This window comes from Nomascus leucogenys, chromosome 9 (genome assembly GCF_006542625.1).
Source record: "Nomascus leucogenys isolate Asia chromosome 9, Asia_NLE_v1, whole genome shotgun sequence".
NCBI lineage: Eukaryota > Metazoa > Chordata > Mammalia > Primates > Hylobatidae > Nomascus > Nomascus leucogenys.
Window position 1 is genome coordinate 13,683,805 of NC_044389.1, and position 13,710 is coordinate 13,697,514.

General features: G+C 48.8%; 1 protein-coding gene across 1 annotated transcript in view; it reads right to left on the reverse strand.

Moving 5' to 3' along the window:
• LGR6 (leucine rich repeat containing G protein-coupled receptor 6) overlaps nucleotides 1-13,710 on the reverse strand; it is a 123,262-nt gene that overhangs the window by 14,407 nt on the left and 95,145 nt on the right. Inside the window, exons 7-11 of the mRNA XM_030818643.1 lie at nucleotides 7,961-8,029; nucleotides 4,615-4,686; nucleotides 4,300-4,371; nucleotides 2,176-2,244; nucleotides 893-964 (exon numbers count right to left, since the gene is read on the reverse strand). Of these exons, the coding sequence (XP_030674503.1) occupies nucleotides 893-964; nucleotides 2,176-2,244; nucleotides 4,300-4,371; nucleotides 4,615-4,686; nucleotides 7,961-8,029 (354 nt within the window). The remainder of the gene's footprint in view (nucleotides 1-892; nucleotides 965-2,175; nucleotides 2,245-4,299; nucleotides 4,372-4,614; nucleotides 4,687-7,960; nucleotides 8,030-13,710) is intronic.

Here is a 13,710-nt window from a genome sequence, read left to right on the forward strand (position 1 = left end):
TCTCACTGGGCCTAGATGGGGCTACCTTATCACGTGATGGCCTGAGGGAACCTGGCAGAGTCCTGGGGAAAGAGGAACAGGAAGTGAGAGGGGCGTGGTGAAGAGGAAAGAGGCAAAGAGTTGGGGAGAGGGGCACTGAGCCAGCCAGCAGAGAACACATTGGACCTCACTGAGCAATGCCAACCCAAGCACCTGCAGTCACCATTTATGGAGCTGGCAGGAAAGATCAGAGCTGGAGGCCCTTAGGGATCATCTGGCCCAACCCTTTCACTCAGCAGATGAGAAACCTGAGGCCCACAGAGGGGACAGGACCTGCTAAAGGACACACAACCAGTCAGTGGCAAGGCTGAGTCTGGAGCCTGTGTCTCCAGACCCCCAGTCTAGGGCTGTTTCTACACACTGTGCATTGGTCCACCCATCTTGAGCTGCAGAGCTATGGTCCCTGATGAGGAGGCTCAGATTCAAGTTGGAGTCCAAGGAGAGAGGAAAACTCCCCTTGACTTCAGAGGCCACTTAAGTACCTCCACAGTCCCAAGATCCCAAGAGGGGACTAATTTTCTTGTGTAAATTAGAGTAATTATGTCGTTTATTGGTATTATGCACTAGGTGCTTTACATATTTTTTTCAACCCTTACAAATTGACTCACATGTTATAGACGAGGATATCGAAGCTCAGAGACATTAAAGAGTGAGTCCAAATCAATACAGCTAGTAAGTGGCAGAGCTGCGCCTCAAACCCAGTCCTTCTGGGGTAGGATCTCAGCAGGAGTCTATGCTGCCCCATTCTCCAGGAAGGGAAGTGACCAAGTGGGACAGAAGCAGGAGAGGCCTTTTGTGGGACATAGGGATAGGGGCACAATGCCAAGACTGTAGAATGCTTGTGAGCACTCACAGGACTCGGAGCTTGGGCAGCTGTTGGCACATCCCCGATGGGAGCAGCCGGATGCCTGCGCGGGTCAGGGTCCTGCAGGGAGAACAGAGACAGAGCTGGCACCAGGCCCAGGGCCCTGCCATTCCCAGCCACCCGGCTCCAGCTCTGGACCTGATACTGTCGTGGGATGACGGAGCTAACAAAAGAGAGAAATGGAGGGAGAGACAGGGCAGGGGGTGGGGCTGTGGGGACAGAAACGAACAGACACTGGCATCTCAGCACCAAGCTCCCTTGGGCCTAGAGGAGCTGGGGGAGGGGAGTGGAGAGAGAGGGCCACAGCCCAGGGCTCTGCTCCAGCCATCCCCATCCCATCCCCACCCCATGTCTCATAATGGTCTCAAGCAGCACTGGGCCTGTAGGACAGGGACACAAATCTTCTCTGCTGTAGGGACCTTAGAGGAGGGGATGTCCATGGGCAAGTGCAGACAGAAAAACACCGTAGTGGGACCATTGGACACGGGCACAGAGTTTGGTCCCTGTGCCTCTGAGGAGGGAGAAGAGATGAGAAAGAAGGGAAGAACCAGGCGCTGGGCTGGAGAGGGCTGTGGGGGCAGGTTGGAGAGCAGGCTTGGCTTTAGGCAGGGTATCCCAGGAAGGACCCAAGGCCAAGGTCATCTTTGCGGAATGACTACGTCCCTCATGGAAAATTTTCCACATGCCAGTGAATCTAGTGGGGAGACAACGGAGGCACAGAGGACAGCCCCAGTCCCAGCGGTGCCATGAATGAACTTTGTGGTGTGGGGCAAGACAGCCGACTTCCTGACACTCACTCTAGGTGTTTGCTCAATTGTTTCATTTCATTCATTTAAATGTATTGAGGGCCTACTATGCGTCGACGCTCCTGCCCTCTATGCCACAGGAGATAATAATAGAAAATACAAGAACGTCTTTGTTGGAATCAAGCTTCAGAAAGGCAAAGATGGGTTTTCACGACCCTCCTCTCCATCACTTCAACCCTCAGTGTACCTGTGGCTTGGGGTTAGGAGCTCTAAATTAATACTTGAAAACTCCAAGCATGGTAAAGACAGAAAGACCAGCCTCCTTACTGCCATCCCATCTGCCACCTCCTGACCTTGTCTGTGGGCAGTGCCACATCAGGAGGAAAGGGATGGAGCCAGTAGTAGAGACAGGCTGGATAAAAGGGAAGCAAGGAACCCAGACAGGCTTCCAGGGGCAGGGAGTGGAAGAGCCCTTGGGAATGAAGCTGGGGCGATAGATAAGGTAGGGAGAGAGAAGCCACTCACAGGATCTCCAGGCTGGTGGTGCCTTTGAGATCTGGAAACTCCTGGATGTCTGTGGCACCATTGAGGGATCTGGAAACAGAGACAATGAGCTCTGAGGGGTGGGGTCAGAGCATCTCAACATCAAGACTCTCAATTCTCCATTTTGTCTCCCCTCCGGGACTCCTCCTTTGGGGGAAATGTCATGCTTCCCTGCAATCTTCCTCAAGTCAGCCACACAGGCCCTCGTGGAAGCTGAGCCATGCTTAGCAGGGTCCAACCAGTCATTTGCTTAAGTTTGCTGAGCACACTCTCGCCCAGACAGAGCTGGGTAACCTCAGCATTCACACTTCAGCTTGCAAAAACTCCACATACAAGCAACATGGGAATGGCCTCTGGTTAATAGACAACAGCTTGGGTGCTTCTGGAGAAGCCCTTGGCTGCTGGGTTTTGCTTATTAGAACCTGAGATAGGGTCTCCCCTAAAATGTCATCTGCTGGAACTTTATTAGAACTATCAGTTCTCAGCCGGGTGTGGTGGCTCACGCCTGTAATCCCAGCACTTTGGGAGGCCGAGGTGGGCGGATCACCTGAGGTCAGGAGTTCAAGACCAGCCTGGCCAACATGGTGAAACTCCATCTCTATTAAAAATACAAAAAGTAGCTGGGCGTGGTGGCAGGCGCCTGTAATCCCAGCTACCCAGGAGGCTGAGGCAAGAGAATCGCTTGAACCCGGGAGGCGGAGGTTGCGGTGAGCTGAGATCGCGCCATTGCACTCCAGCCTGGGCAACAGAGTGAGACCCTGTCTAAAAAAAAAAAAAGGAAAAAAGAGAACTATCAGTTCTCTTAAACTGCTTTAGACTGGTGGTTTTCCTCCTCCACACCATCTCCTATTTTATTGAGGACACGGACCCACATAGGGCCTGCATGCAACAGCAGCGCAGAAAATTGAGTGTTGTGAAAAGCCCCGAGGAGGCAGTGTGGGGTCCAGAAATGAGCCTAGAATCTGAAATTAGAGGGTTCTGGGTTCATGCCCAAGCAGGGCCTGAGTACCTCATGTTCCACCTGTAAAAGAGACCAGTAACACCTACCTCACAGGGTTACGATGAAGATGAAATGCTGTAACGAACATGAAAGTTAAGTATGTGCTCTGGAGATGTCAGCTATGTTACTGTGATGCCACAGTAGGCTGACAGCCATCCATGGAAGGTTTTTTTTTTTTTTTCTGAGACTGAGTCTTGGCTCACTGCAACCTCAGCCTCCCAGGTTCAAGCGATTCTCCTGCCTCAGTCTCCCAAGTAGCTTAGCTGGGATGGGACTACAGGCATGCACCACGACGTCCGGCTAATTTTTGTATTTTTATTTTGAGACGGAGTTTCATTCTTGTTGCCCAGGCTGGAGTGCAATGGTGCGATCTTGGCTCACTGCAACCTCCGCCTACCGGGTTCAAGCGAGTCCCCTGCCTCAGTCTCCTGAGTAGCTGGGATTACAGATGCCCACCACCACACCCGGCTACTTTTTTTGTATTTTTAGTAGAGATGGGGTTTCACCATGTTGGCCAGGCTGGTCTCGAACTCCTGACCTCAAGCGATCCACCCACCTCAGCCTCCCAAAGTGCTGGGATTACAGGCGTGAGCCTCTGTGCCTGGCCCCATGGAAGCTTTTTGAAGAAGTGGGACTTGGGCTGGAAATTGGAGAATGAGAGAGGGGAAACAGAGAGCACCTTCAGGCCAAGGGTGATAACGATGGCACAGGAAAGTGCCCAGGGATCTGGGCTCCAAGGCCACAGGAGAACAAGCCTTGAGAACACACCACATTCAAAACTCCCAGTTATTTCTGGAAAAGCTACCGTGAACAGGACAAAACCCAAGAGGCCAGATGAAAGTCCTTGACTATAGAGATGGACCTTCTTTGTCCCTTTGAGACCTGGGAAGAAGCCACAGTTCAGGGAGGTGGAGGGAGGCTATTAAATTTAGAAAGAGGTGGGAATGGGTCTGAGCAAAGCAGAGGCCTGCAGCCTTGAAGACCATGCTTTGCAGTGGACTTGTGCCTTGCAAGGGAGAGATCCGCAGGCGATAGGCAGGAGAGAGCAAGAAGGAGTGAGGAAAGGGGGAAGTTCAGGCTGCAGCAGCCTTCAGGAGCCAACTTACAGCGTGTGGAGTTTAGGCAGGTACTGGAATGCCGATCTTCCCACAAACTGGATTGGGTTATCATAAAAGTGTCTGGAAGAAGAAGGTCCAAACACCTAATTGGGTTTTTCAGGCCTTTCTGCTGGGACTAAGGCCAATCTCTGTTTTCTTCTCCTATCAATGTAGACCCAGGAAAGAACATGCAGGGAAAGGCAACCCCTCCCATACTTCTGCCTCCCTGGTGCTTCCTGGGGAAGTCCATCCTGCCTTCCCATCCTCTGTCCTCCTCCCCGAAACACTGTTCGGCATTAAGAGACCAGAGAAAGTAATACTCACATTGTCTGTAGCAGAGGGTTCCCCATGAAGGCCTTTTCTGGGATGGCCTTGATATTGTTGTTATGGAACCCCCTGGAAGACAACATCAGGAACCAGTGAGGATTTGGAGAAAAGTATAGAGAGGGAGAGGCATGGAATTCCACAGGGCTTTTGGACAGCAAGCTAGATAGTCCATAAGACAAAAGAGGCGTAGGCCTGGAGATTCCAGGTTCAGATTCAAATACTGCCTGTGATTTTTCTTTTCTTTTTTTTTTTTTGAGATGGCGTCTCTGTTGCCCAGGCCGGAGTGCAACGATGCGATCTTGGCTCACTGCAGTGCAGCCTCGACTTCCTGGGCTCAAGCGATTCTCCTGCCTCAGCCTCCTACATAGCTGGGACTACAGGCATGTGCCACTGCACCTGGCTAATTTTTTTATTTTTTTGTAGAGACAAGATCTCACTTTGTTGCCCAGGCTAGTCTAGAACTCCTGGGCTAAAGTGATCCTCCTGTCTCAGCCTCCCAAAGTGTTGGGATTACAGGCATGAGCCACCGCACCCAGCTGATTTTTCTACCTGTTTCAATTACACACCCTCTTTTCCCTAACAAGTGTAAAAAGAATGAGGGGTGGAGACATGGCTGCAGGCCTCAGGAAGCCTGTGGGAGCAACTCAAGAGCAAGAGGCTGAGTTCCGACCCCAGGAAGGGAATCCTCTCCTTAGTCGCTTGTGGTGGGAGCCCTGGTGGGTCCCCACAGAGGAAGCCAAGGGTGTGTGAGAGGAAAAGGAAGATACAGAAAAGACACAGCTTCCAGGGGATCCCAAGTGAGGGATGTTCCTCAAATGGAGGCTGGCTTGGCCTCAAGGCCCTGAAATAAAGAAACATAGAAGTGTCAACAGCATGCAGCCAGGGGGATAAGGTTTGGAATGGGCCGCTGAATGACTGTGGATGGCACTATGGGAAAATGAGGACTGAGGCACCCAGCTGAGAGTCTGGGAGTCGGGAAGCCAGAATTATGTTTGGTTAGTTGGGAAAAACATTTCAAAATAATAACATGTTGGACTGAAAAGTACATAACCTGTGCGGAGCAGGCCCCTTTCCTTCCCCCTCTTTTTCATTGGAAGTTTCTGGCTTCTCTGTCCCCCTGGCCTCTGCTCACCTCTGTCTTCCTCCTGCCGGCTCCATCGTGACTTCCACCTTCACGCTGTCTCACTCACAGCTTCACCCTTAGACACCTCCAGCCAGTGCCACCTACCCAGGCCTGTTTGTTCATTAATTTATTCCTCTCATCTGCTCATTATGTTTTTCTTAAACACCATCATTGTGTCTAATGTTGGGCCAAGCTCTAAGGGATTTAGAAGTTTCTAAGACAGGGGTCCTGTCCTCAAGCAGCTTTCTCTCAATAGATGAGAGAGAGAGATGGAGATAGACAGGTACACCCCCTCCCATATATTTTTGTCCCTGCTAACTTAGGTCTCCTCTCTCTTCCCTAATGTTTTATTTCCCGGTTCAATGCTTTTGCACATCCTGCTCCCTCCATGCCCTCTTGATCGATCAAATCTCATGCTTCTCTCATGCCCCAGATCAAAGGAAAAAAGTTAGACCTTGGTGACTCTGGCAATGGAGAACTTCCAATAGTTTCTCACTCAGACTTTTTTTTTTTTTTTTTTTTTGAGACAGAGTCTCACTTTGTCACCCAGGCTGGAGTACAGTGGTACAATCTCCGCTCAATGCAATATCTGCCACCTGGGTACAAGTAATCCTCATGCCTCAGCTTCCCAAGTAGCTAGGACTACATGTGTGCACTACCACACTGGGCTGATTTTTGTGTTTTTAGTAGAGACGGGGTTTCACCATGTTGTCCAGGTTGGTCTCCAACTTCTGACCTCAAGTGATCTGCCCACCTCAGCCTCCCAAAGTGCTGGGATTATAGGCATGAACCACCGCGCCTGGCCAGACTATTTCCTCTAGGTAGTCCAGTTGTTCCCTATGTGCTGCCTACATCTGGCATTCATACCTTCAAACTTCTGGATGAGGCAAGGGAGGTGGCATGGGGCTAGTACTATAGGTCTCAGGTGGTGGGAGTGGTTTGAGCTATAAAGATACTAAGTTGCCGGGCGCAGTGGCTCACACCTATAATCCCAGCAATTTGGGAGGCCAAGGCAGGCAGATCACAAAGTCAAGAGATAGAGACCATCCTGGCCAACATGGTGAAACCCCGTCTCTACTAAGAATACAAAAATTACCTGGGCATGGTGGCGCATGCCTGTAGTCCCAGCAACTTGGGAGGCTGAGGCAGGAGAATCACTTGAACCTGTGAGGCGGAGGTTGCAGTGAGCCAAGATCGTGCCACTGCACTCCAGTATGGCGACAGAGTGAGACTCCGACTCAAAAACAAAAAAAATAGATACTAAGCTGCCTGAAAGTTTGGGGCTCTGTTTATGAGTCTCCAGGACTCTTAATCTGGTCCCACTCTAGCTGTCCAATAGAGCTCTTATTGTTTCCTGAGAGCTTCCCTCCAGTAAAGCTGCTTCCCACCTGTGCTCATCCCCTCTGCCAGCTCAATTTCCTACCTGGGTCTTTTCCTACCTGGGTCTTTACCTACAATTTCTTCCTCTGAAATGCCTTTCCCCTCCCCCATCACTGCCGCCTCAATCCCGGTCATCCTTTAAGGCTCATCTCAGGATTAGTCCACAAGGATCTTTCCACGTTACTCTGAACTCCCACCACTGTTTTAGCTAATACTCTGCAAGTTATGGTTGCAGTTATATCCATTTTGTCCTGTTCCCTCTTTTACCTATGTTACTTTGTGTCTTCAATGAGGCTGAAGGATGCTTGGGGAGGGCCATGTCATTCTGACCCTTCGTTTGTGTTTATCACTAAACACAGTGCAGGGTACATTGGGTGCTCAGCGAATGCTGAAATATGATAATAAATGGTGGCTTTGGGGAACCAGAGACAACTTCTCAGTCCCCCTGGGGACAAGGTGCTGAGGAGTGATCCTGTAAACCAGCTCTCAGTTCCTTTCCTCATTCTTCTCTGGACACATCCCAACCAAGGCAAGGGCAGTGCCAGGCCCAGGCTAATAGTAGGTGGCTTGTGCGATGGGTTTTCCCAGGCTGGAAGGGCCCAGGGCTATTTCTGCTATTGACACACTCCCAGGAAGTGCCCAAAGCCAAGCTAATGAGGCCTGGGACTACTTAGAGCTGCACTGGGGCTTGGGGAGCCGGGGCGGGAGGGTGGGGGACAGCTAGATCTTTTATAAGGACCATGGGAGGTGAGGAGGTAAGAGCATGAGGCAGCTCAGGCTGGCTTCAGCCCCTGCCCTTGGGACAGAAGGACACCCACAGAAACCAATAGAGGCGCTTACAGTTCCTGCAGTCTGCCCAGGGTCCGGATGGCCACGGGGAACTCCTGCAGCTCGTTATAATTCAGGTCACTGGAACAGAAAGCAGAGCAGTCATTAGAGCAAAGGCTTAATGGGGCATGTCAGGGTCCCTAAGAAATGGAAACTTGGCTCTGGGCTTAGCCAGGGAGATGGGTTTTCCAATCTGTTAGATCCAGCAGCCAATGTCTGGAAACACATTTTTGGAATGTTCGTGCTCCATTCCTATTCCACAAATCCTCAGGCGTGGAATCTTCCTGGCTGCAGAACTGTTTTGAGGGGGGAGACATACTTCAGGGGTGCAGATACCTGGAACCATCTCCCTCAGAATAGACCCTGCCAACTGAAGAAAGCATCTCAAGCCTTTGGAGACATCAGAGGAGTGGAGGAAGGGGGGAAGTGGGTGATTGTTAACATCTTATAACCAGCACTAGGGATTCCAGAAGGTTCCTCAGGTGACCACTGTGGTCTCCATCTGTGGTCTTTGCTGTTATCCTCTATAAAAATGGGGAGTGTTTCTTCTCTTTGGGTGAAGGCACAACAGCTATTTTCTCTTACACTTTTCTGTACTTTCCAATTTTTTTTTGCAATGAGCATATTTCACATGTATAATCAGAAAACGATGAAGGTAATTTTAAAAAGGGGTAGCAACCCAAGTTGGCAAGAATGTGGGGAAACAAGCATCCTGATAAATTATTAGTGGGAATTTAAATGTGTACAACCCTTTAGAAACTATTTGACAACATCTTTTCAAATTAAAAGATTCATACCCAGGTACTCCAAGTCTAGGAATGTATAAGTATAAGGATGCTCAGAACAGCACTGCTTAGGCACCAGGGGCAAAATATTGACCCATAAGTGACCACAGCTTCACTCCAACTCTTTTAAGGAAACTTCTGTGACCGTGCCTTTTGTGGAGATGACAGGGCAAGAGAAGGAAGAGATATGGAAGAGGCCGAGGGCAACTTTTATTTTCATCAGAAAAGATTTAGAATTGCCTGTGACAAATAGAAAAGAGCCCCAAAGGCAGGAGAGCCCTGGGGAAAGAGGTGAGCATTGGAGTTTTGAGGGAGATCGTAAAGAGTGACTGGGAAGTAGAGAGTAAGAACTACAGGGTACTTCTAGAAAATTGTACTCCCTGTTATGTAATGAGGTCGCCTATCATCGAAGAGCTTCCGAAATTTTAAAGTTGGCTTTCATTTTACTCAGTAGTCAACGACTTAGCCCCATGTGGAAATGTGACTGATTTGGGGGTGTCTTAATGCCTCTTGGATCCTGTTTCTGGGGTCCTGGGGTTTGGCAATAGGTTGGGGGAAGACTTAGTTACAGCGTCCCTCCCTAGCCTCCCAGGATGACCCCGGCCCACCTCCTCAGCCTTTTAAAGCCACCCCTGCTCTGACAACTTTCATGGTTGTCCATCCAAGCCAGGGCAGGGGGACCACGTGGAGGCCCTTTAATTACAGAGTGACTTGGCAGGGTTTTGTGGATAAATACCATGTTAACACGGAGATAATGACAGGCTCCTCTGCGTGACAGGGTCATTACACTTAATAGTCCACAGGTAGAGCCAGGAACCCAGCCCAAGGGCCAGAGGGGCAGTGACAAGCGTCTGGCAGCCAGTGAGCCGGATAATTGTCACACACACACACACATACACACACACACACACACACACACACACACACACACACACACACACAAATTACCCGATTACCCTCAGACTGCCCTGGTGATCTTGGGTAATTACAGTAGAAAATCCCTTCTGCTTTGCTTCTCTCTGCTCCGTTCTCTAGTGAGTCAGATACCTTTGCTTCTCATGCGTCAAACCTTGTTGATTCGCTCACAGAGAGGCTCCCACAGGCTGTGTGAAGGATGTGGTCAGGCGGAGGCCAGGATGTGTGCAAAGCACTTTGACTAAAACCAGAGGTATTGGAGTTGGAAACGGAGGAATTTTCAAACTGTGGAGTTCCTGGAGTTCTACCAGGGGCTACAGAAAATGCCTAGAAAACCAGACTGGGAGAATTGAGGATGGCAGCAGGGATGAAAGCAATGGCCTCTCTTTTTGGTCTTAAATTGTACACATGATTCATTCTCATATCTCAGGTTCCAAAAGCAGGTGTTCCCCCTTCATCTTGGCTCAGCTCAATCAGGAATTCTCCATTGTTGCCCAAGAACTAGATTTCCCATAAATGACATGGAAGTATCTTTACTGAAAAGCCTTTTTTTTTTTTTTTTGAGATGGAGTCTTGCTCTGTCGCCTCGGCTGGAGTGCAGTGGCGTGATCTCGGCTCACTGCAACCTCTGCCTCCCAGGTTCGAGCGATTCTCCTGCCTCAGCCTCCTGAGTAGCTGGGATTACAGGCGTGTGCCACCACACTGGACTAATTTTTGTATTTTTAGTAGAGACGGGGTTTCACCATGTTGCTCAGGCTGGTCTCAAACTCCTGACCTCAGGTGATCTGCCCACCTTGGCCACCCAAAGTGCTGGGATTACAGGCATGAGCCACCATACCCAGCTGAAAAGTCTTAATATTGCATTATCTCAAATGCAAAGTATTGCATTGATCTGGCTTCAGAGACTTTGCTTGCTATTCCATACACCTAGCATGCTCTTCCCCAAATACTTCCATGGTTTACTCACTTCATTCAGGTCTCTGCCGAAATTATACCTCATCAGAGAGCCCTTCTCTGACTACTCTAAAATAGCATATCCTGTCATCTGCTATTCCCTTATCCAGTGTGGTACATTAAAAGTGATCACAAATCCTTTGCAGCTTCTCCTCTCAAGACATGACATCTACCTTGGGCTGGGATGGCCTTGTGCCTGGCATGGTCCAATAGAATGAGATGGAAGTGATATAGTGTGACTTGGTCCCTAGTCACATGAGGCCTCACAGCCTCTGCCTTTGCTTTCTTGAAATGCTCCCACCACTATGTAAGAAATTCCAGACTAGAGTCTTGAATGATGAGGGCCATGTGGAGAGAGAAGACCAGCCGACAACCAATACCAAGGCCCCAGACACATGAGTGGCCTCCCTAGACCTCCTAGCCCTAGTTGAGCGTCCAGATGACTGCAACCTCATGAATGAGCCCAAGGGATGGCTCCAGCAGAAGAACCACCCTGATGAGCCAGCAAAGCCATAATTCATGAGGAATAATAAAGTGATATTTTAAGCCACTAAATTTTGGGGTGATTTGTTATGTAGCAATATAGAATGAGACAGCTTCCGTTCTTTCTTCACAGAACTTAGTCACCTGACATATATTTGTTTATTTTCTTCCCACCTAATTAGAATGAAAGCTCCTTGAAAATAGAAGCATTGTTTCATATTCTAAACACCAGAATAATCCTGGCGCATAGCAGGAGCTCAACAAATACTTGATGGATAAAGCAATGAAGACGTCTAAATAAATTGAATAATGAAAACACTATTGGACTCTTAAGAGAATCTACAGTATTTGGGGGAACATCCTTAAGATTTTGAGGTTGATGTTGCAAAAGGCACAAGATAGTCGTGAGTGGCTCGCCGGGGGCCACAGAGACCATGGGATGGTTTCATGTGACTTTGCTATCACTGAGTCTTTATACAGTTCATTGGACCCATGTCCAGGCAATCCACTGAGTAGTTCCAGCCCTCCTTGGCAGTTTCTGGTCAGGAATTTTGTAGGAGTGGCCTAACAGACAGTAGCAAAAGACATATGGTAAAAGGCATGTGAACTACAAGTCTATTTTTGTTGAGAAATGTGAAAGAATAAAAACTGTGCAAAGGTCAAAGAGAATGCTGCAAACTCCATGCCAATGAGGTGGCCAGAATTTTCCCATTTGGACATCTACACAGATTTAATGACCTGGGAAATTGCCAAAGTCCTGCTTCATATAGTATCACGTAGATGTAATCTGTGGCTCTAATTGTCCAGGGAACGTGCCTTTGCAACTCTCTCCGCTCCTGATGAATTCAACTCAGTGCAATGAACATTTGTTGCCTCCTCAAAATACACAAAGAATTCTGCTGGGTAAAGTGGAAGGTAGAGAGATGCATTCAAAAAAAACCCCACTCCTATTTAGACAAATGCACAAGATGATGAAAGAGCATCCTTGACATGACTGTGGAGAGCACACGAAGCATCAGGACCTTCACAGACTGCAGTGATCACACAGAGCTGGAAAGACCATGAGGGCTTCATGGAAATGTTACATTTGAACCAGGTCTTGATAGAACAGCAAAATTTCAATATGAAGGGATGAATGGATCAAGAAGAGAGAGCATGATTTAGAGGAAGTGAGTGCTGTGGAGTCGTGTCTGGAGAAGAGCAAGCAATATAGCTTGGTAGGAGCAAAGGGCAATACTTGGAGGTAATTCTAGAGGGCTCTCTCCCCTGGACTGTTGTACACTTCTTATCTGCTGTCCCTGCCGCCAAGTCATCCATATGATAACATTGGTTGAGCACTGTCTGTGTGCCAGCCACTAAGTGTTCTGTCCGAATAATCTCTTAATCCTCATAACAGCCTCAAGAGGCAGTTACAACTATTATACCCATTTGACAGTTGAGGAAAGCGAGGCACAGAGAGATTAAATTAGTCACTCAAGCGGCCGGGCGCGGTGGCTCATGCCTGTAATCCCAGCACTTTGGGAGGCCGAGGCAGGCAAATCACGGGATCAGAAGATAGAGACCATCCTGGCTAACACGGTGAAACCCCATCTCTGCTAAAAATACAAAAAATTAGCCGGGCACAGTGGCAGGTGCCTGTAGTCCCAGCTACTCAGGAGGCTGAGGCATGAGAATGGCGTGAACCCGGGAGGCGGAGCTTGCAGTGAGCCGAGATTGAGCCACTTGCACTCCAGCCTGGGCGACAGAGCGAGACTCCGTCTCAAAAAAATAAATAAATAAAATAAATTAGTCACTCAATCACACAACTGATACCGGGCTGTGACAGAGTCTACTGTCTATAAGTCAAAATCTACTCTCTCTTTTCTCCATAGCTGCACGGACCAATACAGTAGCCACTAGGCATGCGTGGCTATTTAAATTAACTACAAATAAATAAAATGTAAGATTTGGCTCTCAGTTTCACTAGCCACACTTCAAGTCCTCAGTAGCAACATGTGGCTAGCAGCTATCATATAAGAAGAACAGATACAGAACATTTCCGTCGTCCCAGAAAGTTCTATTGGGCAGTGCTAGCTTATCGTAATAGGAAGAATGCCAGGAATGGAGCGAGAGTGGACTTCTCAGCCTCCCTCATAGTAGGTGTGTCAGAAGTGGTGCATACATCTAGTCCAGGATTTATAAAATAGACAACTTGTCTCCTCACTGGTCTCTCTACCCTTCCCCCAGCTACAGGCCAAAAACAATGAGGCCCTGGAGGTGGCAAGCTCCCAAGAAGCCAGATCCCTGAGTCATTACATGGAGGAGGGCACCTGCCAAGAAGACACACTCTCCTTAGACTGTTACATGATCCAGAAATAACCTTCTATTGTGTTTGTGCCATTATATATGTTTCAGTCTATATGTCAGAGCCATTTAGCCTACCTGAACTAATTCAGTGTCACAGCCAGGATTGGAACCCTGGCAGTGTGAGTCTGAAGCCCACACTCTTAACTACTGCACATCTGCCAGAAAGATCTTTTTAAAATGCAAAACTGAGTCTGTCATTCTCCTGTTGAAAAATCTGGACAGGCTTCCAGAACAAGGGCTTACAGACAAAATCCAAATCCCTTAATGGGCTCCGATGCC